This window comes from Micropterus salmoides, unplaced genomic scaffold (genome assembly GCF_014851395.1).
Source record: "Micropterus salmoides isolate LMB-PRFRI ecotype aquatic unplaced genomic scaffold, ASM1485139v1 Ms_hic_scaffold_3, whole genome shotgun sequence".
NCBI lineage: Eukaryota > Metazoa > Chordata > Actinopteri > Centrarchiformes > Centrarchidae > Micropterus > Micropterus salmoides.
This window is the reverse complement of record NW_024042261.1, coordinates 13,829,826-13,855,658: the sequence shown is the minus strand read 5'-3', so window position 1 is coordinate 13,855,658 and position 25,833 is coordinate 13,829,826. Positions and strand designations below refer to the sequence as shown.

The 25,833-nt window shown below is 39.6% G+C and overlaps 2 protein-coding genes across 3 annotated transcripts; one reads left to right on the top strand and one right to left on the bottom strand.

The window, feature by feature from the left end:
- Positions 1–544: 544 nt before the first annotated feature.
- On the bottom strand, positions 545–25,745 carry LOC119882696 (P2X purinoceptor 5-like). Of its 2 annotated transcripts, XM_038692881.1 has the most exons (14): positions 25,678–25,745; positions 19,474–19,754; positions 16,976–17,126; positions 16,633–16,704; positions 12,843–12,918; positions 12,384–12,480; positions 11,441–11,521; positions 11,179–11,320; positions 9,711–9,847; positions 9,498–9,591; positions 7,798–7,863; positions 7,629–7,711; positions 5,068–5,146; positions 545–1,208 (listed from the first exon to the last, which is right to left on the bottom strand). In XM_038692881.1, the coding sequence occupies exons 2-13, from the start codon at positions 19,608–19,610 to the stop codon at positions 5,080–5,082; spliced, it is 1,203 nt and encodes a 400-aa protein (XP_038548809.1). In that variant the 5' UTR covers positions 19,611–19,754; positions 25,678–25,745; the 3' UTR covers positions 545–1,208; positions 5,068–5,079. The 2 variants fall into 2 exon arrangements, with proteins under 2 accessions (XP_038548809.1, XP_038548807.1); XM_038692879.1 differs by lacking the exon at positions 545–1,208 and having other exon boundaries at positions 4,134–5,146; positions 25,678–25,738.
- LOC119882697 lies at positions 21,648–25,286 on the top strand. The gene is made up of 11 exons (XM_038692882.1): positions 21,648–21,807; positions 22,410–22,751; positions 22,891–22,989; positions 23,105–23,158; positions 23,964–24,020; positions 24,132–24,152; positions 24,284–24,463; positions 24,579–24,626; positions 24,703–24,765; positions 24,886–24,915; positions 25,007–25,286. Exons 1-11 carry the CDS (start codon positions 21,744–21,746, stop codon positions 25,063–25,065), a joined length of 1,017 nt encoding a protein of 338 aa, XP_038548810.1. The 5' UTR covers positions 21,648–21,743; the 3' UTR covers positions 25,066–25,286.
- Positions 25,746–25,833: the final 88 nt, after the last annotated feature.

Genomic DNA, 25,833 nt, shown 5'->3' with positions numbered 1-25,833 from the left:
TTCTCTGGACCTGCTGCACCAGCCTGCATCTAGACCTTAGGAGGCACAAACATTGCGTGGTGATGCATGGTGACTGGAGCAGTCATCATTGAAGATGCTATCTCTCAAGACAGCCTTCTTACTAGCTCTCACCTCTGCCAAGAGGGTGAGTGTGCTCCTCCCAGAGTTCATCCCAGCTGTACGCTGCTTCATGGTGACCACAGTGCAGCAACGTTAAGACTGAACCCCTCCTTTGTCCCTCAGAACTGAAGGAGCTTGTTCAGGTCGAGAACAAACACTTAACACTTTCCATCCCCCGCCCCTCTGGGACCTATAGGGAGGCAATATTGCATCTGTTGTGTCCAGTCCACACCCTTAAGTGTGATTTATACTTCTGCATTGAATCAACAGCGTAGCCTCTGCGTAGCCCCGTAGCCTACGCTGTAGCCTGACGTGCCCCTCCTCAAAAATGTAACACGACACGGATCGTAAGAACTGTGATTGGTAGCTGGATAGCCTCGCAATGCCTCTGAGCCGACAGGAAGTGCCCCGTGCTTTGAAGTAACTTTTACTAGCGGCCAAAACAGCGGCTGTAACACGATGGATCAATATATTTGACCATCAAAACCCGAGCAAGATGACTCAGAATGTGATCCATTCGGTAACATTTGAAAAGTCTATAACAGTTGCACGCATACAATTTTACCCCCATTCACATTAGCGGAGGGCTAAACCAAAAGCCCGCTTGGCCGGTAAAAGTCAACGCAGTGGACGCTATTGTGCTACCGCCAACTAGCATAATTGCAGAACAACAGAGATGTGCGTAACTACGCGCACAGACATGATAAATCACGCTTTATGCAGTATGTGGAGAGCACAGGCCCCATTCGACGTACTGTTCCGCTGCACATCTGTATCAGTGATAGCGCAATTGGGAAAGCCCTATCTAAGAAGCGCCCAGCCAGCTGGCTTTGTGAAGGTATCACACAGCCTAGGGTGGATAAAGACCCACCCTCCGTGGTCTATGCACAGTCCCCCCGTGTTGTGGCAGTGTCGACGGCCCTTTTTAGCAGGATTAAATGTATAATTGTATTATTGTAGTAAATGTAAATGATCAAAGAGATTTGCACACCATCACGTGGTCTTCGCTGCATCCGTTCATGCGCTTTCACCTCTTGGATGTTTCAGGCTCCTTCTCAGGATCTGTGCTCACCAGTGCGACCCAGGATCTGTGAAGAGAGAGAGACCGTTGTCTATTGTAGATTGCCAGTTTGCGAGAACAACGCACACCAACTATGCGTTGGAAGTCCCTGTGAGGGGTCAAGACAGTCTAGCAGATCTGGCTGAATCAGATCCTTCTTGGTCATGCCAAACCCTTATTTATCTAGTGACCTTCTGAGGGGTGGCGCACTGCCGTGTCGCTTAGGATGGAGGCGGTTTAGGGCATATGCCCTGTGGCCAATTGTGTCGGTGAGGTGGACTGTGGCTTGCCGCTCCTGGGCAGTAATCGGGCTCCACCCACTGTCCCCATAGAGCCCAGTAGAGGGCTCCATCTGTGCAAATAGAACTGTGGTTACCATATCGTAACATTTCTCTAATTTAAACTTCTGATGCTGTAGGTTAAACAGAGGTGAACTGAAGTACTTTTTTTTTTTACTGATTTGTCATTTACCTATTATAATTATAAAAGACTTTGTTCAATGCTAATGGTTAGCATGCTAAGATTATTAGCTAAAGGGAAACTGGACAACTACAGTGTTTAGTAAACAATGGTCCTGTATTATCTTGGTTGCATTATGTTTGTAACTGAGAGACGTGAGTTATACCAGCTGCTAGTGTAACTTTATGTTTCTTGTGATTAATGAATATTAGTTATGCATTAGGCAGCGAGATAACTCTGTTCGTGTGATGCAGGGACAATGCTTCTGATTATTGCTCATTTTGTTCTTGGCAGACCACACACTGGAAATATCCCCTTGTTCTTGCGAATCAGTTTTCCTCATTATGATTCACTGTAACTTACAATGCTGTATTCAAACCTGTCTTGAGTGAAATTAAAAAGAAAGGTTGCTTTTTGTAATATCATGTTTTTTTTTACTTTTGATGCTTAACACCATGTACTTTTTTTTTAACTTTAAGTGGAGTAATATTTTACTGGATGACGTTTAGCCTACTTTTACTTTTGTAACATTTTAGTGTGGTATCTCAACTTTTACTTAAATATGGAAATGTTTTCACCACTGAGGTTAAATAATATACACCTATGAGTGACTGACTTTATCACTTTCTTATTTATTTTGTAAGAAACAGTCTGGGCAGACTCTCCTACAAAGAGCTGTGAAATGTTTCCGAGGGTGACCATAACATGAAGTTGTCCTATAGTGACATCTATAGGCAACAATGGGTAACTGCAAGCAGTCTATGTATGGGATTTATTTTTTCTGTCTTTAGTAATACAACAAGGGAAACACATGCTATATATTCATGAAGACACTACAAAACATGCTGTAGAGTTTGTGTTAATTACAAAAAAAAATATCCATCAAAAAAAAATCTCCCTGTTAACTCTAAGGATAATCCAAGGACACACTCTCAGTTGTTTTTACAGAAACAACAGTATTTATTCTTCTTCTGTTATTTATGCTAGAGCTACTTTTAGAGCTGAACAATTACGCTTAAGCGCTTCACAATAAATAAAACTATAGACTGAAAATTGACGTGTCTCCGTGACGTCAGCCATGGGTTTCTGAAGAGCCGTTTTATTTTTTAAAAAATGTATAAATTTTTTTTATTGCAACTCAAATGCATGTATATGTATAAAGTGCAAACACAGACCAGGGGTTAACATATATATAAAATAAAATCAAAATAAAGAAAATAATCAGCAGTTCAGGCAATTAAGAAGTTTACATATATATAGTGTCTCTAAGGCTTTGGGGTTTGAAGAGTGCTGAATAGTTTGTATGTATTGTTGCAATTCACTCATAAATACTTTGAATAAAGGTTTGCAGTTACAAAACTTACTTTTGTGAATGTGGAATTTTGCTAAAATAATGAAGAGATTTATGAGATAATATTGTTTATGTTTTAAAGTGCAGACATCATAAAAACCAAACAGCACATCTTTGTACAGCAGGGAAAAATGGACAGAAGTGTTACAGTTGATATTATTGTGCAAAGACGCTGAAACTCTTGTGGAAGCTTGTCATACTTAAATTGCCCATATGAAAAGTTGAATGTTAGCATTGTATAAAGTCAGCTAACTAACGAGGTGGCCCCAAGCGGGAAGCTTCGGTTCAGCGATCTGATGCGAACACTGAAGTCCCTTAAACCTGCATTTTACTGAACGGCCAGCAGGGGGCGACTCTTCTGGTTGCAAAAAGAAGTCCTGCTCCATTAGAAATAATGGTAAAATGACCCTACTTCTCACCTGAAGAATTACCTCAGTGAACTCTTTCCTAATAAGTTTATGGTCTCAGTTGCTAGTTTCAAGTCTTCTTCAATACAAAATGATGTTGATTTAGTAAATTATTATCGGGATTATCTATGATTGACAAGTCGTTACCATGGCTACCTGTCAATCAGGCTACAGCCGACTCGTACCCACGGCCCTGCGTTCTAACACCTCCAATACGTTTTGACCTCTGTGCGTGCCAGTTTAAAAACTGCAGCTAGCATACTTCTGTTAAATTAGCATTGTTGAGGGTGAGAATAGGTTGGTAAAAAACTTGGGATTGAAAAATATGTTAGGCTAAGGCAGGTAGCACTGCTGAGGAGATAATAGATCAATGTTTACTTGCTTATTCTTGTTCCCCCTTGCCCAGTGGAAATAACGTTAATTCAGGATCTGGCTTACTTACCAGTGTGCTCTGAGCTGCACTAGTGTCAAGAGTTCATACTCAACACCGTCATCATCATTATCATAAACAAGTGTTACAGTCATGCTGAAGAAAGGCCAATAAACAAATGATCGTGTGTAGACAGTCTGAGGCTTCATTGTGTTTGAGCATATTTTACACGTATATAATGACAAGCGCTTTGTTACATCAGCCTCAGGTGCATCTCTAATTCAATACTAAATTTCTTAATTTGTTTTACTATAATTATAATAAACAATACAGTCACACTACATACAGTACACCACATCATGAGTCTTAATCTTTATTTAAAATCTTTATTTGCACACTTACTTAGGTAACAGGCATATAGCTTTCTTCTGTATCAATTAATAAATAAAGGATTACTTGTTAAATTGAATAAAATTACATAAAGACAAAGGTGTTCGATGAAAACTGGCACTTAATGCGTGATTCATGCATGAGGCATAGTCCATTCATAGTAATTATCAGTCATGCAATTCAAGCAGGAAACAATGTCATTCTGAAGAAAAGCAACATGATTAAGTCCTCCATGTAAAATGCTTTTCTGTGCGAAGTTTGCGATTTGTGTTTTGCTCTAGTTTTCTGTGCATTTAATCTGTCTATGATTCCCACAACCCTGAACAGGAAAAATGGATTTCGAAAAGTAACAGTCCCTAAAGTCATTCTGCTTGTTTGACTAAAAATAGCACGTGCTGGGTATTTTTACTGATAATTTAATGTGAATTTCTCAAACAAGGAATGAGTCTGCCTCTCAGAAGAACGTGAAGAACCACATAAGTGTTATGAGGCATAAACATTGAACCACATCAAAGTCACCAGTCCTGTTTTTTCCTGTTTTCGTTAAGGTGAGGCACCAAATATGACTTTCAAAAATGTTCTTTTATACAATCAGCAACAGTATTACAGTCTTTACACAATATGTCATTATTACCATAAACCAGGTCTGTATTTACTTACAATTATGGTAATTACATTTTTTTAGTTAAATTGTTGTTTTTAAAGATGAGATTTTAATGCAGATTATTATAGTACATATGGTAGAATCTTAAAACTGACAAATTCAACAAAATTACATGTTTGAAAATGATGTATCACCTTACATGAGCTCCAACCCAGTACAGCAAAGTTATTATGTAAAATATGTACATTTTTATAATATTATATTTATTATTATAACCAAGAAAGGCATGTTGCAAACTCAACTCACGCAGTGAAACGTCTAATTCGTCAGATTTTCCTTCTTTCTGGCTTCCTCACTGTTGCCTTCGGATGCTTTCTCTGTATTTCTGTGGAACAAGTTGTGGTGACAAATAGAGTGTGTAAGAACTGTAGGTTACATTGTAACTGTTGTTCTCTGAATGAAGAGACTATTGCTCCACCCAGCTACACACTGTTTTCCATATGTATGGGAAATGTCCCCACCCGACAGATGTGGATGATTATTTCCGACACAACTTGTATGCGTGGTAGATCTCTTCTGTTACCCAGTCTAGCCAGACACTCCAGTTTAAAGCACTCAACAGTTGGTCTGTTACCCTGTGGGCCCTTGTTGCCCTGACTCCAGCTATTACAAGGCAAAGTGGGGACTGTCTTTGCTTCTGTTCTCTTGCCTTAGCCCTGCACTTCCCATACCTTTAAGGGTCGATAATGCCTTCCCCCTGTCCAACTGATCCTGCAGAAAAAGTAGGATCATCTAAGACCCACACGTGAGTGGGTCAGCTTGGTTTGCCCCACAACACAATTCAAACACCCTAAGGTATCCCTCATAGATAGAACCTGTGCAGCCTTGATTTGCTAAGATGCTGTCCTTTAAGAAGCCAGGCTCAAAGCCAAAGCCCCTGGGAAAAGGGGTGAAACAGAACTTGGGCCTGTCAAAGCAGATCCCTCTGGACTTAGAGCTGCCACTGTGCTGCGAATATATCTGAGAAGCAGACCATGTAAGGCCAGTCTGGGGCTATCAGGACTACCAAAGAGGGGAAATGCACACAGAAGGCTCTAGAGCACTAAAATAGGAAAACAGGGAGCAGTGGGTCAACTCCTTGAAGGATCCACAACCAGTGTCCCATTGCAACAGCAGATCTGTGTCACCCCCTCCACCTGGAGCCTCCAGTCTCCCGGGCTTGGGCGACCTCCGGACAAGCAGTCTGCTTCCTGATTCTCCAGCCCAGGCACCTATACTGTTTTGAGGATTAGAAGGCATGGAGATGCCTACACCCACAGCTCGTGAGCAATTTAGCAATGGCAAGGGGAGCAAAGGCCTCCCTGAGGTCTATGGTGGCAAACCAATCGCCTGGCTGGTCTGCCTGCCTCACCCTGGGAATTGTCAACATTTTGAAATTCAGGGTCCAGACAAACCAATTAAGGCCCCTGAGGTCTAGGATTGGTCTTAGTCTCAAATCCCTTTTGGGGGTGTGGAAATAGCGGGAATAGAAACCAGCCCTCTGATCCCCTGGCTCTACCTCCCTGACTACTCCTTTTGCCATGAGGGTAGAAACCTCCACCTGTAACACCTCCATGTGCAGTGGGTCCATCACTGACAAGCCTATCAATGATACTTACCATACTGCTACTATTTGCCACACTGTAGGTGGACAGATTTGAACGGCTTGATCCTTCTGCTACAGTCTGGACTGAAACAACCACATATGGCACCTCACCAACCACAGTGCAGCTATAGCCTTGCCAGCCACCTTTGCCTGCTCTTTCATCAGCCTACTGAGCATGTAAGCAATTTGCCTCAGCTCCTCAATAAGTTGTGGCCTGGAATCCTTCCCTAAGCCCTACGTAAGCTGCCATTGATATAGCAAGAGGATAGCCCCTGGATTAGCTAACTGCACCTGGCCAGCCATGGCTCAGTCAAACGCCAGCTCTCATCTGCACCGGGCAGTAGATAAGATAAGCAGATTCCTTGTTATTATCACTTTGTCTTTTCCAAATTCTCTTTTTCCTCTCCTCTTACACTTCTGCTTACACCCATGTCTTGGACAGGAGATTAAAAAAATCTTAAGTGATCAAGCAGACCTGTGCCTGATATACCCGTGTGTGCCAGTACTACGGGGTAGTAGATAACAATTATCCACAACTATCAGGTGGGAAAATTCCCCATACATATAGAATATGCAGCTGCTTGGAGAGATAGTCTCAATTAGATAGAGAACATTAGACACATTATAAACAATATGTCATATCAGAATTACACAGAATGCACAGAATTATGCATTTGTTAAATTACATATTATCCAGTTTATTATGACAGAAAGAAAATACTGTAATATAGAACTTTTCAGATCTTCTCTGGTAATAATACTTTATAGATGTAGAAAATATAGCTTTATCCCCAGAAAACTGCCATCAGTGACCAAAAGTCAAATATCTGACTTCCACACTTTACGAATTTGGAAAACAGTGTTGATCATCACTTTCACTTTCATGTGTTCCATAACATGATTAAAACTGGAGTAGGCCTATCTTCAAGTCTCTGTCATCAATGTCAGTAACATCCACCATGATAACCTGAGAATTAGGCCTCACTGGACCTCATCATTCATCTAAGATTGAGGGCTGGCGAGAAGTCAACAGACTGACATATCATAACCCAGAAACTGGTACATGTATGCACTGAAATTAAAACATCAAATACACATACATCACTACCATATCATTACAACACTATGGGTTTTCAATTGAAACAGTCCTGTGATACTTAACTATATACATAGAAAAATACAAAGAAACTCTGCAACTGCACTTGTGTGTTGCTTTTCATACCTGAATCCTTCAAACTTCCTCTCTCGATAAGAGTCACCCTTTTTCATCAGGTAGAGAAGGACCATATCACAGAAGAAAGCTCCCTGTTAAATTAAGTTTTATTCAGTGATGTGACTGGCAAAATACAAAAAGTTGCTGTTCTTTTTAACAAATGTTTAATGGTACTTACAGCACCCATCAAAGCCAGCCCTGAAGCCACATTGACGGCTGTTGGGATGATGCTGAATTTCCCGGCCTATGAATAACAGCAGAAACACAAGAAATAAAATTATCTTAAAGGGGCGTTATGTAGTTTCCAGCAGCCACTAGCGGTGCGTTTCTAAGATTGCAACCAGGTGTGTGCTCGTACGTGTGCTCGCTTGAACTGCATAATCCGAAACACAGCCACTTTCATACAGAAATACCACAATAAACACAGAAACACCAGCACGCAGGCTGTGGCTTTTCACTCAGACATGTTCAGGCTCTGTTACTTCAACGTTCCCGGCTCAGAGGCGGATTAACCCCCCGCCACCGTACCTTTCATTCAGCAGTGTGACTATGGCTATAGACAGGCAGGGAGAACAGACAGAGCGGGAAACTCAGGTAAATCCATGCTCGCGTTACATGATAACGTTACATTTCCTGCGTTTAGCCGACGTGCTACATCGTTAGCTCCCCTGCTGCTTTTCAGTAACCATCTTTACAATTTGTGAATCTGTCTCCGGATGCTCAGCAATGTCAGCACATGTATTGGATGATAATGAAACAGTTAGTGAGCTGGAACGGATATTATAATGACATTGTGTCACACTTTAAAACAGTTAGACCGCAGTAAGTAACTTTACTGGATGGCTCTTCCTCTGTGTTGTTGTGACCGTTTTGTTGCAGTGTTTTATGTTATGTGGATCACGTTAGTTACAGCGACGGAGAGGTGGAGAAGCTGTGTATCTGAGTATTGGTAAAACGACAATAAACCTAAACTGAATGTTACGAAGAACACAGCAGCAGGTCCGACCTACTGTAGCGTTAGCTGGCTGCTCCTGACTGCATCACTATAAGCTAACGTTAGTAAACAAATCACTCCACATTTGCTTTTTACTGTTACATGTAACATGGATCGCGTTAGTTGGTAAAGTAATGTGGAAAGCGATATAACTTTGCACAGGATAACATTAGCAACTGCTCAGCGTTAGTCGGCGAGCTAACGTGACTTTCTCTGTGTTTCTCCAGTTTTACTAATGCTCACTTTGTTCTTACTCGACATCATCTGAACCTGTTTGGTCTGATGGGCTTAAGCACATAAACCTTTATTTTTGTTTTGTATCCTTACGTGGAGCCTGTGTTTTGCTGTGAGCCGGTTGTTTTATGGTGTTAGGGAACTGCATGTCGTTAGCTGCAGTGTTGTCGCTGTAGTCAGAGAGAGGCTCGAGAGCGCGCGCAGGGCTGAATGCGACCCGGAGACCTCACATTAAAAGCAGAATAGTGGCTGATGCAAGCAACAGATAAAACAGGCGTGTGCTTCATTTCCAAGTGAGTTTTGAGCCCACTGACAATAAGGCAATGACAATTTGATTAATTTCATTGACAAAATTACATATAGTCCCTAGAATTAACGGTTATGTCTGTCTTTTATAAATGTCTAAATATATTTTTAAATGTCTTTGAATGTTGTTTAAGTAACATGTCAGAATCACGGTCTACTGAGACACAATAAGATCATAATACATCTTATGTGCATAATTCAAGACCCAACAAGCTTTTGTCAGTTTGTTGTTATTTTCTGTGTGTTGTGTATTGCATTGATCACTTAAATCATGTCCCATCATAAAGCTTTGGCAAAGTAGACAGCATTTTGTGCATTCACTCTGTAAAACACGTTTTCCATACCTTTCCATGCACCATGATGTTAAATCGGACACCAAAGACTTTGAAAAGGGATCGATAACTCTCACCAGCAGCATTTTTGAAATACCGAGTATGTCTGTTGGGCAACAAAAGGGAAAATATGGAGTCTTGAGAACACAAACAAATAATATGTTATATAATGTTGAAGATAATGAGAAATATATGTCTGTGCAACATAACAAGATAGACTAAGACCTGAAGTTAAATCCCGTAGTGATGGTCTTGTTGGAGACACTGATGTCTAGCCGAGTAAAGCGGTACTGTGGATGGCAGTTAGAGTAGCCTTTGTCAAGGTCACAGTCCCACTGTATCATAATGCCAATGGAGCCACCCTGGAAAACAAAATACAGACTTTATCATATGTGGCTTCTAAACCATGTTAATGAATCATGGTAAAGTAAAGGTAGTCTGGCTCCCCTTGGTGCACATATCTACACATCAGTCTTACAGGGACAATGGACATGAACACACTGATGCTCAAACCATAATAATTAATAAGACTTTTTTGTACTGCTTCTTTAGTATTTGCTCATTTACTCTCGGCCAAAATTATTGTGGTGGAAATATAATAAATATAGACAAATAAGTCCACTGAAGTGTTGCCTATAACTATTGCAGCATGTAAACATTAGGGATGCATCGATATACCTTTTTCTTCTCCAAATTTCTCAACTGAGGAAATTTGCATGTACAGAGGTACTGATCTGAAACCAGTGCTTGCCTTCTTTTTCCCAAATTAAAAACCTGTTCACCTCTCCCACCATGACATAATGATACCTGAAACAATGAATTTAATGGTAACATGAATAAAAAACAGTGGGTCTAACATAGATATCTGCTACGATACCAATGCAGTGGGTCTTATTGTGCATCCCTCGTAAAAATCAACAAAAGCATCTTGTTGTGTAAGATCATTCCATCACAATCAAGCAAGATCTCTGTACATTAGGAAACACTGTTTTCAGTAGACTGCTTATTTCACGTTTCAGTGACATTTTCTTAGAGAGAAAGCCATGAAATGAATTTGCTTCATTAATCTCTATGGTCATTATTTTATAGATAGTGGATCTGTATGGTTTAACTTGTGAAAAAAGAAAAATTTAAGAATTTGTTTTATTTATAAAAATGGCAGCTGCTTTACCTCCTTAACCCCTTTTTTTGTTGTATGCTTTACCATTCAAACCTATCATTTGCTCTTACTTCTTTTCAACAGACGTGATTTAGATGTAATGGTGTCTGGGCTGTTTTTTCTTTTGTTGTTCTGACACAAGCAAAAAGAGTATCTAAGTATCGAAGAAAGGCCATGTGATACATTTACTCATTTGGCAGACGCTTTTATCCAAAGCGACTTACATTTGAGGAACAACATACAAGCATCAACAGAGCATCAAATACAGATCTACAACTGACAATACATACTAGTAAGAGCAGCAATAAATACTAGTACGAGCTCCTGGAACATATCACATCAATGGGGTAAATTCCTAGGGAAGGAAGTAAGAGTTAACAAAAAGTGCAATCAATACAAGATAATTGTAGGGGATAAATTAACACAGATCTGACTGATCCAATAGGTGCGTCTATTCCAGTAAAATCACTGGGATTTAAAGTTGTGACATTCACCAACTGGTGACTATAAACAACTGAAAAGCATAATACTAACAAATGTGGCCAAGTCCTGGAAGTTGTATCCAGCTCGCCTGGTGATGTCTCCCAGACGAAAGATGGGGCAGTAGGGGTTGAGCTCCTCATCATATCTGCATTTCCTCAAATATGAGCCGTCGGTAGTTTCAAGGACATTGGACCTCAGAATTAAGAAACGCACAGTTGTTAATGAGTCAACACTGCTCACAGCTGTTTCCAGTTAACCAAGCAGTGCATAGAGAATGTATGCTGAGTATTGAACTCAGACGAAGAGTACTTACTTTGAAAATGTGAATTTAGAAAATTGGATGAAATTCTTGATATAGATAGTGAAGTTTCCAGCGTTTGTCAGTAGAGGGCGTCTGTAAAAAAAAAAAGAAAAAAAAAAAAAAAAAAACACACAACAAGGCATTGTCGTCTTGTATTAATGTATTATTATGTAGCTGCCCAAAGGAATGTGCTAAACTAAGCTCCATAGATTACATATTGTCATTGTCAGATGGGAATCTTGCATCACAGAAAAGTAAATTTTTCAGGGATTGTTGTCTGTTTTCTGTCACTTGTGAAAAAAAAATTGGAAAAAAGTTTTTATTTAACTTTGGAAATAAGTTTTTAACAAAGCTGCTTAACAGTCACCTGAGAGACAACAGCATTGTTATAATTACCATAGGGTCATTCTCTCCAGACATTGGCAGACAGAGAGGTGGCACCTTTTGCACAAACAGATGAGTGACACTACGGGGGTAGTGACGATATTCTTCACTGTATATACATTAACATGACTGTGAGATCTGGATGTGCTCAGGATTGTGTATTCAGATGTCAGACAGAAACACCACCATGACTGTGATCTCAGGACCTCTCTAGGACTGTATGCTAAATGCTAGAATTGAATCAACATTTGTAATGATGTCACCATGTCTCTGCTCTTTGGTACTAGGGTAGAGAGATGCTGCATGTTGGGAGAGGACACCATTCTCGGCCCCCTGTGCTGCACGTATAAAGAAATGATTCATCACACAACTGACTCAGTTATTCTGTATGTTTTCTATTACACACTATACAATGGAACATGTTCCCAACAGGGTCTTACCGCCAGGATTTTTAATACTAAGAATAAAAATATAAATAAAATAGGTACCTGATGACATGTATGAACAAATGTGTTTATGCATGAGGGGGATCAAATCCATTAGAATGGTGAAAGAATTCTCAATTTCTTACTGTGGTATGAATTTTCTTTCAATGGGACACCAGCCGTAGATTTCACAGGTACCGATGGATTTTTCATCTTTTCTTAAGCATCGGCCACTCATGATTCCTTCACACAAACAGAAGACACCCTGAAGCCATCCAGTTTATCATGTGAAAAGATATGGCATTTCAATATATGTTGTCATTGTCTGTATATATACACACACACACACACACACACCAAATCACAAATCCTCTGTTATTTCCAATTAGCACAAAGACTCAAACAGTAGAAACAAGTTCTCAAGGAAAGTATTACTCTGATTATTTGTATGCCAATTTTAACCACTTGTGTTATTCTACCGTATACATGTTGCACTCATTTTCATTTATTTGGAAAATACCATGACCCAATTTAATCTTGTTAAATTTACATCTCAGAGTCAGCCAGCTTAATGGCGTATTAAACCAGTGATGTTTATGTCTTACCATTACCAGCCACTACCATCTTTCCGTCCTCACAGTCTTCATCATCTCGACAGTGGCCATCCAGCACTTTGAGACTCTGAAAATAAATGCCGCAAAAAGATATTCAAAAAACAAAAAGTTAGGCATAATATAATATTTAATCATTTTGTCTTCGTATATCAACAGTTTTCAATTTCAAAACAACTTTATTAATCCACAAAGGATTAGACACAATTAGATTTGGGACATACGTTAAGACAGACAGGAAACAGAAACAATTAGAATGACTTACCAAGAATATTTCTATTCATATCATACATATGTAACTTTGCATCCTTTTTTTTTTTTTTTACTTTTCCTGGCAGATATTGGCTGCCATACAAACTACATATATTGGCTGTTTACTTAGAAGTGAAATATTATGAAAAGGGGTAAAATCACGTATTATATGGCCAAAACATATACTATTAGAGTTAGTAGATTTACACTATATTTGAAACAGTGGGGTTGTGTGAGGCTTTCAAATAAAGATAACAGGTTTCTCTTTTCTAGCAACCCAATTAATATGAAAGTGAAAATGTAGTCAGGGGTGCATGCCCGTGGCTTTTTCCTAACTTACTGGAACAGACAGTTAAAGGATCCCACTCAAGTGTGTGGTATCTTTTCAGAACCAGGAGAACTGCTATTGAGGAGAGCAACAATGTATACAAGAGCAGTGTTTTATGGCTGTGTAGTGCTTGTACTGGCTGGCTAGTCTTCTTGGCTTGTTATAGTGAGCCAGGAGACCAAGAGATGCCAAGTTTACATACCAGGAACCCTCTAGAAATGTGTAGTGAAAGATATAGCTGAGAGTAATAATGGACAGTGTAACTGTAGCACACACTCATTAAAGGAACAGCGAGTTGTCATCCATTTTTAAAAGTTAAAACAATAAAAATAACATGTTTGTCTCTGTAGTTCACTGAAATGACAATATATCAGATAAGGTGATCTTAGTGTTGCAAAGTTTCAGTTTATTTGTGTTTTTTAATTTAACTCAAGTACAGCACAGTTCATTCACTGCTCTTCCCTAACCTAGTCATACATCGCCTACTGTATCTCTGAAACATGGCCGGCTGAAATAGTTTCCAGATGATGAGATGTCAAACAGTGGAGAGTAAATAAAGTAATCTTAAAATAAACAGTTAGATTCAGAGAGCTCGGAAATGCGAGCCAAGTGGTGTTTTGCAAAGAGTGTCTAAATAACACATCATTCCCTCCAGCTAGCTGATATTCAACAGAAAACTCACTAGTATCCTTACGTTAAACAAAACATCATGTTTGTCTCAAAATTCAATCTGGTGCAATTTAATTTTATTTATGTGGTGTAAATTCATAACAGTACTTTTCTCTTTGCACTTTTTATAAAGAGCAGGTCTAGATCACACTCTTTATAATATTATTTACAGAGACCCAACAATTCCCACCATGACAAGCACTAGTCGACACTGGCTAGGAGAATCTCAAGTTCCACATTACTTTTGTAAAACAATAGTAATGGTGGTAGCGGTGCATTAATGGAATATGAATGCAAACAGATGATGAGGGAGAGGAGAAGACAATCTCTTCTTTTATCAAAGAAGAAAATCTTTAGCCTACAATTAGAATGTGGAGATTGTGTCTGGCCACCAAACCCAAACTGGGATATGATTCCACAGGAGAGGAGCTTGATAGCTGAAGGCTCGGGTTGAAGAGAGGAGCTGGTGCTCTTAGGCAGATGGCCCGAGGGTTGGACAGGGGTAGAGCAGGAGTCCTAAGGCAGATGGCTAGGGGCAGAACCCTCTGGAGGCCAGAGACAAAGTCGGAGACCTCAGCAGGGTCAGGAGGTGACAGGACACCAGACACAAGGAACAGGAGTCAGCAGGGCTGCCGACAAGGAACCAGGAGCTGGGCAGTGGTGACTCTGGTGCTGGGCAGCAAAGGCTCTAGGGCAGTGGAGGGGCATGACAACGATTCCTTCTAGAGGGCTTCTCTGAAGGGTGCTCCAGAGCCAGATTAGGCAGAATTCTGGCAGGTTTAGTGCTAGTCAACTGGGCATCTGGCTAAAGGCCAGCAGTCTGGGTACTGTCTTGCTCTACAGGAAGGTCTAGCAAAATGGACATCAGAGATCTGTACAAGAGAAAGTCTTGACATTATTGGGAGCCTCACTTTCTTGTGAGGAAGTATCCAGAAAGGAGATTAATGTGAATAGCTCTGACAGAAAACAATCCAACACAGGAACCGGGACAGATAGGAATTGGAGCTGGCAGGAGTTTAGTAGGCTGGGAAGCTGACTGAGGAAAAGTCTGTGGCCCACTCAGGTATGAAATCCCCTAGCCAAGACTTTGAGGAAACAGTCTTGATGCCAGAGACAAGACTACCTTCTATGAAAGTCACTGATTGCTTTCCTCCACATATCTTTGAGCACCACCTGGTCCACAAATTAATTCACAGAGTTCATTGGAATAAGTGTCTACTGGGTCCATGATGGCCAGTTTGTTCTGTCACAATAGTGAAGCAAGGATCAGCATAGCACAAGGGATAGGACCCACCATCGTCAACCGCTTATCACAGGGTCACGGGGGGCCGGAGCTAATCCCAGTTGACATCGGGCGAAAAGGCAAGGCAAACCCTGGACAATCGCCAGTCCATTGCAGGGCCACATACATATAAACAACCACTCTCACACAAACCTAGGGACAATTTCAAGTCGCCAATTATCCTAGGTTTGATGTCTTTGGACGGTGGGAGGAAGCCAGATCACCCAAGAGAACCCACAGCATGCAAATTCCACACAGAAAAGCCTAGGATGACCAAGGTTAGAACCCACGACCTTCTTGCTGAGAGCGACATTGCTAACTACTGCACCGCTTTGCCACTGCAAGGCCTGTATGCTTGACATAAAAACGGAAGGGAAGCACTATAGACACGAGAGAGGTAACAAGATAACAATACACAGGTTGAAGTCATTAGGGAACTCGTTACTCATTATACTGACAGTCAAACCTTGAATGAACTGTGAACACGGTAAAAGGATTATAGGGCTCACAATGTGGCTATACATAGCAATGTTGCTCATATGTTGCTTCAAAACATATTTCTGCTAAAATAAATGACCTCAGATTCATCACACTTTTACAGCCTAAAGTGATAATGAACTACTTCATCTTATTTTGAACTTGTTTAATGTTGTTGTCTGATGTTTTTTCTGACCTCTGCCTTTTTCTGATATTGGTTCAAGAGAGAAGGAACTCAATCTGTATGCCTTGCTTAGGGTTTCGCCTGTTTCTCCACCACCTGCCCATCTCATGCCATCTGCCTGCTTGCTCACAATACTGCCAGCAGAATTCACTTTTTTGCACATTTTTGTGAGTTTGTAAAAAACAACAAAAAAAATTCCATCTCCTTGTCTGCAATTGGGTCCACATGATAATTAAACAGATATTGGCTAATATTTATGTTTCAGGGTTAAATTTGTGATGGCTTTTATTGATTGTTAAATAGTTTTTTTAATGATGTGGATAAAAATATATATATTTGACAAATGTGAACACTGCACTGCACTGTTACTATGCTAGTATTTAATAAATTCAGTACCACATCATCATATTATGTTATCAAATATGAAAATAGTGGTTAGCAAATTAGATCTAAGATACCATTCATTTTTTCAATTCCTATTATGGTCACTGACCTGTGAGAGGGTACAGTTTCCTCATGGAAATACTACCACAGTGGTCTTAACACACAGGCTGTGATTTACATTTAAATCAACTGTACTTAATATTCTTACCTCAGCGCAGTATCCCAGCTTCTGGTTTGGCGTCTCTAAGAAATTGGTTACAACAAACAGAACTGCTTCACCCTATATATAGGGAAAACACTGTTAATTAGAAAATGATGATGATCACCTGTTCCTGCCAACAGACCTGTCCCTCTCAAAATATACAGGCCTACTGTACAGGCAACTTCTCCAACACCTGTTTGCTACATTAACGTATTTGCCATTTAGTGTTTGAACTATTCCTCCCTGAAACCTGCTTTTTGATTTAAACTTGCCTGATATCTGCTACCTGGCATAATGACTGTCTCTTGTGCACAACCGTGAATTGATGGTGTGGCGTGAATGTTTTCACCTGTGGTGGGATGACATAGTCCTCCGGTCCCCACACCAGCAGACCAGACTCAGTGGTGTTAGTCACTGACACTCCCTTCAGTTTAGTTATGACAGAACTCTGGATGGCCTCGTCTGTTTCCTGGTAGCCTTTCTTGCTTAAGAAAACCCACCTGTGGGTGAAAACAAACATTTTGATTTTATGTGCCATTTTTATTCTCTCAGTTTGATTTGAACATTAAGCTAAATACAGATTGTGTGTCGTATTTTAAGCCTGCTGCTTTGTCTTTAATAATCAAGCACTTTATAACTTTTGTTCTGGAAAGGTGATAAGTAAATAAAATTAACTTACTAGATCAGGCCTACTATAGCTTTTTGATTTTAAGGGTTTTGCTACAGGGCACTGAAAAAGTGTACAAACTCTTGTACACAAAGACATTTTGTGTGACAATTGATAGTGTAAAAATCACTTGTCCTACCATAGCCCTGACTAAAAATATATGGTTTATCATGCCTTGAAATCATCATCAAGGTCAGTCTGTAAACTGAATAATGTAGATGTATTATACATTAATCAGCAGCCAATCCGTTTAAGCAAGTTGCTGCATGTAAGTTTATTTATTTTTTATAATTTACATATAACCTACAGCGCGATTTGGGTCACCACAAACTCCTAGCAGACATACATTTCTATATTCAAATTATGATTATTTGCTAAAGGTTGAGTAATGTTTCACTGTAAATGATTGCAGTCAACTTACAGCAGTACAGCTCCAATGACAATGTTTTAACTATAACGTATTCCTAAAATTCAGCGCTTTACTGCTTAGGGGCGGCTGATCAGAAGATGGGCCAAACTGCATGGCAGCCTCTGCCATAAGTGTATGAATGTGTGTGAATGGTGTGAATATGACATGTAGTGCAAATCACTTTGAATGATCAGAAGACTAGAAAGGCGCTATGCAAGTACAGTCTATTTACCAAAAGCATACTGTTAATCAAATTTAAGGTGTGGTTATTTTCAAGTTAATAATTGTATCAGAAATAAAGTTTAATGAAGAAGATTTCCTTTGCTGTAAACTACTGCTTACTGCTTCAAATATGTGCAAGTGTGGTTGTTATTCTTAAACTTAGTTGAACTATTTTGTGTTTTGAGCATAAATTTATTTGGACTATTCAGTTGTATTTAGGTTGATTTTTAACATGCCGTTCTAATCATAGTAAATATTTGCCTGTTCATCACATGACACAATTAACTTATCAGTTAATTTTTCAAACCCCCCAAACACTGAAATAGGTAACTGTCAGGTGAACTTCCGAAATGAACGGTTATTTTCTTTCTTGCTGTTTGAAGAAACACTATAATTGTTCAGGCGCTTCACTGGAATAAATCCTGAGAGGCACCACTGCTGGATGGGACATCCTGTCAAAGAAAACTGGCAGTCACCAGCAAAAAGACACCAACAGTCAATCTTCATATATCCACGCTGCTGAGGAGACTCATGGAATGGGACTTTAAGATGGGGAGCTTACTCAGTCCCATTACTCACATAAAGTATATTTATCAAAACACCAGCTTGTGTCATTCCTCCAATTCTTTCTCTCTTTCAATCTCATGCTCCTTTTCTGTTCCTATCTCTCTTACAGAGTAGAAAGTGTGAATCCCTCTTCCATTCTCTCACTCTTGATTTTATTTTTTATTCTCTTAATCAGCCTTTTACTTACGACGACATCTCACATTGTCATACCTTTTATCCTTCCTGTCATTCTCTCTGTTATTTCTGTTCTGTTTCTGAAACTACACAGCTGTGTGAATGTTCCAGGCTGGGATGTTTGGGCTGGCTGAGTGCTTAGCTCAGGGCTCAGGATATTCTTCCTTTGGATTTTCATGTTTATGGTCCACATTATGACAAGAGGAAAGGAAGGGCACACTGATTTTACATGTGAGAAGTTGAAATGAACGTTATTTTGGAACACATATTTCTGTCTCTCACATGCAGTCAGAGGGCTACCAAGGCTGGAATGAGAAGTGGTGTCTTCAAGTGGACTTCTGCACTTAACCATGTGCCTTGCCCCTCAATATACAGTTCATATTTGGACATGATGTAACATGTCTGGTGGTGTTTTGTGGCTGTTGTTGACCCTGCATAACATTTTTATTTAAAGTTCTTGGCATCACAGACATGCCTTAAGGCTGGTCAATATTCAATGTTCACATGTTACATGATATGATTGCCCTGCCATAGCCCTGACTAAAATGTGTAATCCATTCACTTTATCATGAAATCGTCATCATCAATCTGTAATCAAAATAATGTACATATATAGCAGCCAATACGTTTATGTAAGTTGCTGCATTAAATTCTATTTATTTCTATATATAGGCTAACCTACAGTGCATAAAGGTCAACATAAACTCCTCACAGACATACTGTAATATCTATATTTAAATTATGATTATTTGCAAAGTAAATGTTAAGTAATTTATGACAATAAAAGCCACGACAGTTATCCACTTACCCTATAATGTAACCGATGATAGATAACTGAATAAGTCTGTACAAAATCCCAACTTTCTTATTTTTGGCGACAATGTATTTTTCCGTTTTGTAGTCGAATAAGGACAGAAAACGTCCTTTGAAGAAGCTCCCGGCCATCCTGCAGCTGGCTACGGACGGTTGGTGTCAGTGCAGAATGAGTCTTGTGCTGGTTCACACACACAGCTTCAGTGCAGCCGCTCACAGCATACAGCCTGCAGGAGGCGGAAACACGCACCCCCGCTGCCCAGGTCTCACCATCCCCTGTTATTTAAAAAAAGAAAAAGAAAAAACGATAGCAGCGACGTGAGGTTGGACTAGATGTCATCTCAGCCTCTTAGTGGCGCTAGAGGAAAAGTCAGAGGATTCATGAACAGTAATGTCTGTACTACGTTTCATGTGGTGGATGATCAACTGACTGACAGACAGACCGACAAACATTGCCATAAATAAACATTTCACACTAAAAACGTTTTTTCCAGCATAAGCAGACATGTGAGTGTGCAACAATGAATCTATGCAGTTGTGTAGATCACCAACCATCATCAACCAATATCCTAAAATAGCATTTCCATTATAAGTGTAGTGCAAGATTAGGTCATCTCTTCGCAGTAGAAAACTGACAGTAATTTGTATGTCTATGAAGATTCTCAGTCATCCAGGTCATAGTTATCCAACGAAGGTTAAAGTCAAGGGCAACTGGACTTGGTTGAAGCTACTGGAAGACGTTTCGTCCCTCATCCAAAGGACTTCTTCAGTTCTGACTGACTGGCAGGGAAACTCAGCTATTTAACCTCAGTGGGGTCGTTGGCCCGGGTCATCGATACCGCTGGTTCGTTAGTGTTCCTTGTTGCTGTGACGACAGTCGTTACAGGTTAAGACTACCAGTGGCCAAGACTGAACGACCATCGTTGGTATCTTCACCTGAGGCCTATAGGTTCCGTTTGTTGAGTTTCCTGGGAAGAGATGAAAGGACAGCATTGTAAGTGGGGGATCTTCCAGTATCTTCAACCAAGTCCAGTTGCCCTTGATTTTAACCTTCGTTGGAGTAATTTGTATGTTACTGTGTTTACTGTGTAGTAATGTTGCATTCAGAATAATTTTAAAGGGACACTCCACCGATTTTATTAAGTTCAATCGATCTAAAAATACGAAGTGAGCCATACTACATATGCTACTGTTGAGAAAGGCTCCGTAATGCTGTATTTTTAGTTATTCACATAATTTCAAATATCAACAGGACTTACAATGAGTTTTCTTACTTCTGCTACAGAAATCACAAGTTCTGGATTCACTTCAGCTCTCTGTAGAGCCTATGAAAACAGTTGTGTAATGTCATCTGTGGCTCTGAAGTTGTATTATGGAAGTTAGGATACAGAGTTTTAGGTGCTACATCTCTGCTGCTTTAATTCTGACACCTTTAGCGTAAAATAATTACGCTTTGTCACTCTGAAAACGTTGGTGATGACGCACTAAGATGAGAATGTGTTGCTGTCACTCACCAGAAGTACCAGGGTGAAAGGAAAAAATCCTATGAATATAATGATGTAATACTCATAATTAATATAGCAGAAGAAACAGTATTTGGACCTGGTACTTCCACTAGCACAGACACTGCAAAGTGAAGGTTTGTAGCATTGAGACAATCAAGTATCACTAAAAAGTACAGAAATTATATCAACAAAAAGAACTCGTCAAAATAATTTGTAATGTAAAATGACATTTCAGATTGTTGTATTCATTCAACGACATTTTAATGTTACAGGTGGTCAAGGCAGAGCTAATTTAAACAGAAATATGTATTTAACAAATCACAGATTTTATGTTAGTTAAACATGAACACCTGGGTTTAAAAATGTGCTTCTTTTGCTTTACTTAGCCAGGGGACAATACACTTCGACATTAGCCTTAATCTGTTTCATCTCAAGCCTTACCTTTCCCGGAAACATCAACAGGAAGTGGTCTGGAGGAGACAGTCATGACAGGCCTTTTAGATCATTATCTGCATGTTCACTGCTTTCAAAAATTTATTATTAGTCATTTGAATTTCTATTTAATTCTTAGTGTGATCATCACACAGTCTGAAAAAAAAGTTGTCAAACATTGACATGCTCATGTGAAACAGAAAGACGGCAAATCATTTCCGTCTAACTATATGAAATGTGATGGTATTGTGGTTTTGTCCCATGATGCTTAGAGGGGTTAACATACAGCATTACCCCACTGCTGCTCACACTGTAGGAGACTCTGACAATGAATGCAGACAGGTGGATTTTCCCTTTGGCCTTGTGCTTTGTGTGTGTGTTGTTGTCAAACGGTAAGTGATTTTTTGAAATTAGAGAATTGAATTGGTAATTACTTAGATAAAAATGCATGTGGATGTATATGTACGTATATGTGCGTTGTCCAGTCAATTTAAGTTATCTTTGAAGTCTTGCGCTTGAGATATTTTAATTTACATACTGAAGGCAAGACAAAATATTTCTATTCTGTATAGTGGATTATCATATCCATAGTATTATAATTAAATATATTTTATGTTGTATATATTGCAGGTGAAATAAATACTAAAATACACTGTTCATTGATTAATCTGGTAACATTAGGATTATCTGTGGGCACATTATATCTGCTTAAAATGTATTGTATTACCTTTGTCAGTTTCAGTGTTGTAAATGTTATAAATCAGTGTGTAATAAGGTAATTCATGGTTAACCATTTGATATTTGTCCGGTAATATTTAAAACTTTTATGCTCAAACCTGACGGTGAATTTGAATATTTCTAGACTAGATTTTAAAGATATACAGTAATAAGAAAGAAGAGTTCCTGCTTTTGGTAGCTACCCTTTGCTTTTTGAGCACAAGATAATTGACCTAAACCTGAAACTTGTTCTTGTAATTTCTCTCTTTCTGTTAAGATGACTACTTTGACAGTAATTGTGAGTATGCAGATGGTTGTGAGACACAGTCGCTCAGTGCTCTACTTGGATCCTCGGTGCTCCTCCCATGTTATGTTTCAACAAGGAGCCTCATCGATGTGGAATGGGCCCGAACTCCCACTGTGCACGTGGTCAACTTCACATCTAAAGGCCAGATTGTGTTCCATGACCACAGAAATGGCCGGTTGAAAGTCTTTCCAAACCAGCACTCAGAGGGGAACTACTCCATCTGCATTGATGACCTTAAAAACTCTGACCTGGGGTGTTATCGCTGTCAGCATGTCAATAACTGTCTTCAAGTGGAACTGGTTGCTGAAACAGGTAAGTGTTGTTAACACTGAACAGCAGCCTGTGCAGAGAGGTGAGACCTCTTCCTTTCCATGGTCACAAACCTCATAGGAGGACACATGAGCTAGAGTTTCCTGTGAAATGCATTGTAAAACCACAACTGATCATGCAGGTGCAGAGAAAGACATGAAGCTATTGATTTACATCTGTGTTGGTGGAGCTGTTTTCGTCCTGCTGTGTGTCTGTGCCTACTACTGCATGCGATGCTTATGTGAGTACATGCCCAGTGTGGCTCCTTCAGTCCACACAGTTAATAGAAGAAAAGTTTTGTCAGTTCATTTGATGGATGGATGGTTATTTAAATACCCTTTTTGTTTATATTTCAGTGTCGTGTAATAACAGAACACAGGACAATACGATCAACCTTGTAGGTTTTGAGGGTAAGCAAAAATTTAAATTTGACTATTTATATTAGATCTGTACTGTAATTACTGTAGAATGTCACTAGATATTTTTACATCAGAGCACAGGAATGTAAGGTAGCTTGTCAACATGTTTAAGTGATTCATTGGTCATTGGCACATCCTAATTTTGGAGGATTGCTGCTAAGGTCAAACCCTCTCCTTCTAGTTATAGGACACACATCTTTTTATCATTAATGTGACTTATGAAGCTCATTTTTATGTATTTGTTATTTATAAGCCCATCATAAGCCTAGTGGTTTCCTCTGCTGTCCCTGACAACTCTGTCCCCATATTCACGTCTTATTGTTTAGGCCTCAGTTACATAATAACACGTTCACATTCAATCCACCATTGCTGGCAGTTAAAGCTAAATAAAATCCTATAGTAACACTAATAAAATTGATTTAGTTATTGTAAATATAACCATACACATACATTTTGTTTGTTGTTATTTAAAGTAGCTGATGGCCATTTTAATGATGAGGCCACTAATTTACACATTACCATGTTTGTTTAATCTGTACAAAATGCAGACTATTACTTGTTAATTGGATTTTAGTTCACTTTGGACAGAGCCAGGCTAGATGTTTCCCTGTTTCCAGTCCTTGCTCTAAGTTAAGCTAACTGACTGCTATAATGTAGCCTTATATTTACCAGACAGATGTGAGAGGTATCAATTGTCTCATCTAACTCTTGTCAATAAAACAAACAAGCATATTTCCAAAAATGTCCAACTATTGCGCTATGCTGCTTCATAGAAGGTCATAATGTCCCACTGCAGGTGCCAGTGCTCCACCTGAGGAAGCAGGCAGAGTACCAGTAAATCAACAGCAGGGAGGTATCTATCGCAATTAATATAAAACAAATAAATGATGTAGGTTTCATTATATATGTATGTATGTGTTGTGATTTTTGTGTTATTGTACACAGTGTGTTTCTTTTCCTGCAGGAGCAGACAATCTTGTTTACGGTGCGTTCAGACAGTTCATCTTCTTGCTCTCTTTGATCACCTTGTTAAAACAGCCATTGTCATTCAATCCAGCCTGAACACTACTAATGTCTATATCAGCACCGTCTAATTTGATCTTTCTTAAAATTCAGAAAATGACGACCAAGCCCCAGCCCACTGCCAGGGTGACCCCACCAAAAATCCTTGCAATACACCTGGAGCTCTGCCTTATCTGGACAGGACTCAGAACATTCAAAGCATTTACCCAGACTTGAACCAGTGTAACTCTGAGACGGTGGAAAGGCTGCCACGTAAACAGAGGTTTCACGCAGGTGCTAAAACGATCTAATTGCTGCACTTTTGTGTGAATGGTGATTCATCAAATTATTATGAGAATTTAGTCTTCTTCTTATTATGGAGTAATTTAGTCTTCTCTCACCTCTCCAGAACTCTTCAGCAGATTACGGCAAGCAAGTCTCAGTCGACATTATTATGGTAATATATAATATTATGTTATGTTACATCATTTAAGTACTGTCAGGAATTTACCTTCATTCATTTCATTTCACAGTTAACCAAAGTGATCTCAGCAAGCAAAAAGCCTCGTCAACTCAGGCAGGGAACCATCGCAAAGGTATATAGATTTGATTTGTCATGTATCATCTGTCAGAATGATGCATCTGCGTGCGATATGCTGATGCAAAAAACAAAACGAAAAACAATTCATTATTCATTGAAGTGTTGCATGTTGCAGGAGGTCCCGGGACAAAGAAAGCCAAAGAAAGTGAGTGCTGACTTCATCTATGGCCATGTTCGGGATGAAATGATGCTGTGCTCTGAACTGCTCTCCCACTTCTCTGTTGTTTCCTTCTCAGATTGTGAATACAAAAACCCAATTTACAACAGGAGCACGGAGCAGCTCAACCGACTGTAAAGAATGAAGGACAGCTTAAATAGCTGTGCGCACATTTTCACTGTCAACATCTTTTCGCAATCATAGTTACTGCCATCACAGATTAAAGCTGATAAGTGTCTCATTGTATGTGTTTGTTTTATAATTGCATCGTATTTCACTGCCTGTTCATCTATTAGACAGTGAGTGCTGTTTGGTAATGTTCATCAAATAAAGATTTTCACATGCAAAAAAAGATCAAATCAAGAAGCAGTGTGTTTATCTGTCAAACCTGTGTGTGTGTGAGGTGTGTTTCATACATGTGATTAACAAAACAGTTGAAACAAACCAGTATTTTGTGACCATACAAATTGCTTTTATAATCTCAGTTTGACTTGCACATAAAGTTACATTTATCTGATGCTTTTATCCAAAGCGACTTACAATTTCTATGCATGTCAGAGGTCGCATGCCTCTGGAGCAACTAGGGGTTAAGTGTCTTGCTCAGGGACACATGGTCTCACCGTGGGAAACGAACCCAGGTCTCCCACACCAAAGGCAAGCATCTTATCTATGCACCATCACCACCCTGGTGAAAATATAAGCCACAAAACTATACTCACACCTACAGAGGCATTAGAGTTTCTGGTTTACCTGCATATCGTAGGGAGACCACACAGACTTCAGAAAGGCCCCAGCGACCAGTTGATTTAAACACAACACCCTCATGCTGTGAGGCGAGGGAGTTTTTAGAGTTGCTTTCACCCTCATGGGTGTCGCGCCAATTAAGCCAAATGAGAAGCAGCTGCG

Coding starts and splice junctions, on each gene's coding strand:
- LOC119882696 (XM_038692881.1), bottom strand. CDS start 19,610: ATGGCCGGGAGCTTCTTCAAAGGACGTTTTCTGTCCTTATTCGACTAC. Junction 12,919..16,632: donor AGCTGGGATACTGCGCTGAG/GTAAGAATATTA, acceptor ATTTATTTTCAG/AGTCTCAAAGTGCTGGATGG. Junction 9,592..9,710: donor ACTACGGGATTTAACTTCAG/GTCTTAGTCTAT, acceptor GTTGCCCAACAG/ACATACTCGGTATTTCAAAA.
- LOC119882697 (XM_038692882.1), top strand. CDS start 21,744: ATGAATGCAGACAGGTGGATTTTCCCTTTGGCCTTGTGCTTTGTGTGT. Junction 24,464..24,578: donor TAAACAGAGGTTTCACGCAG/GTGCTAAAACGA, acceptor TCACCTCTCCAG/AACTCTTCAGCAGATTACGG. Junction 24,766..24,885: donor GGCAGGGAACCATCGCAAAG/GTATATAGATTT, acceptor TGCATGTTGCAG/GAGGTCCCGGGACAAAGAAA.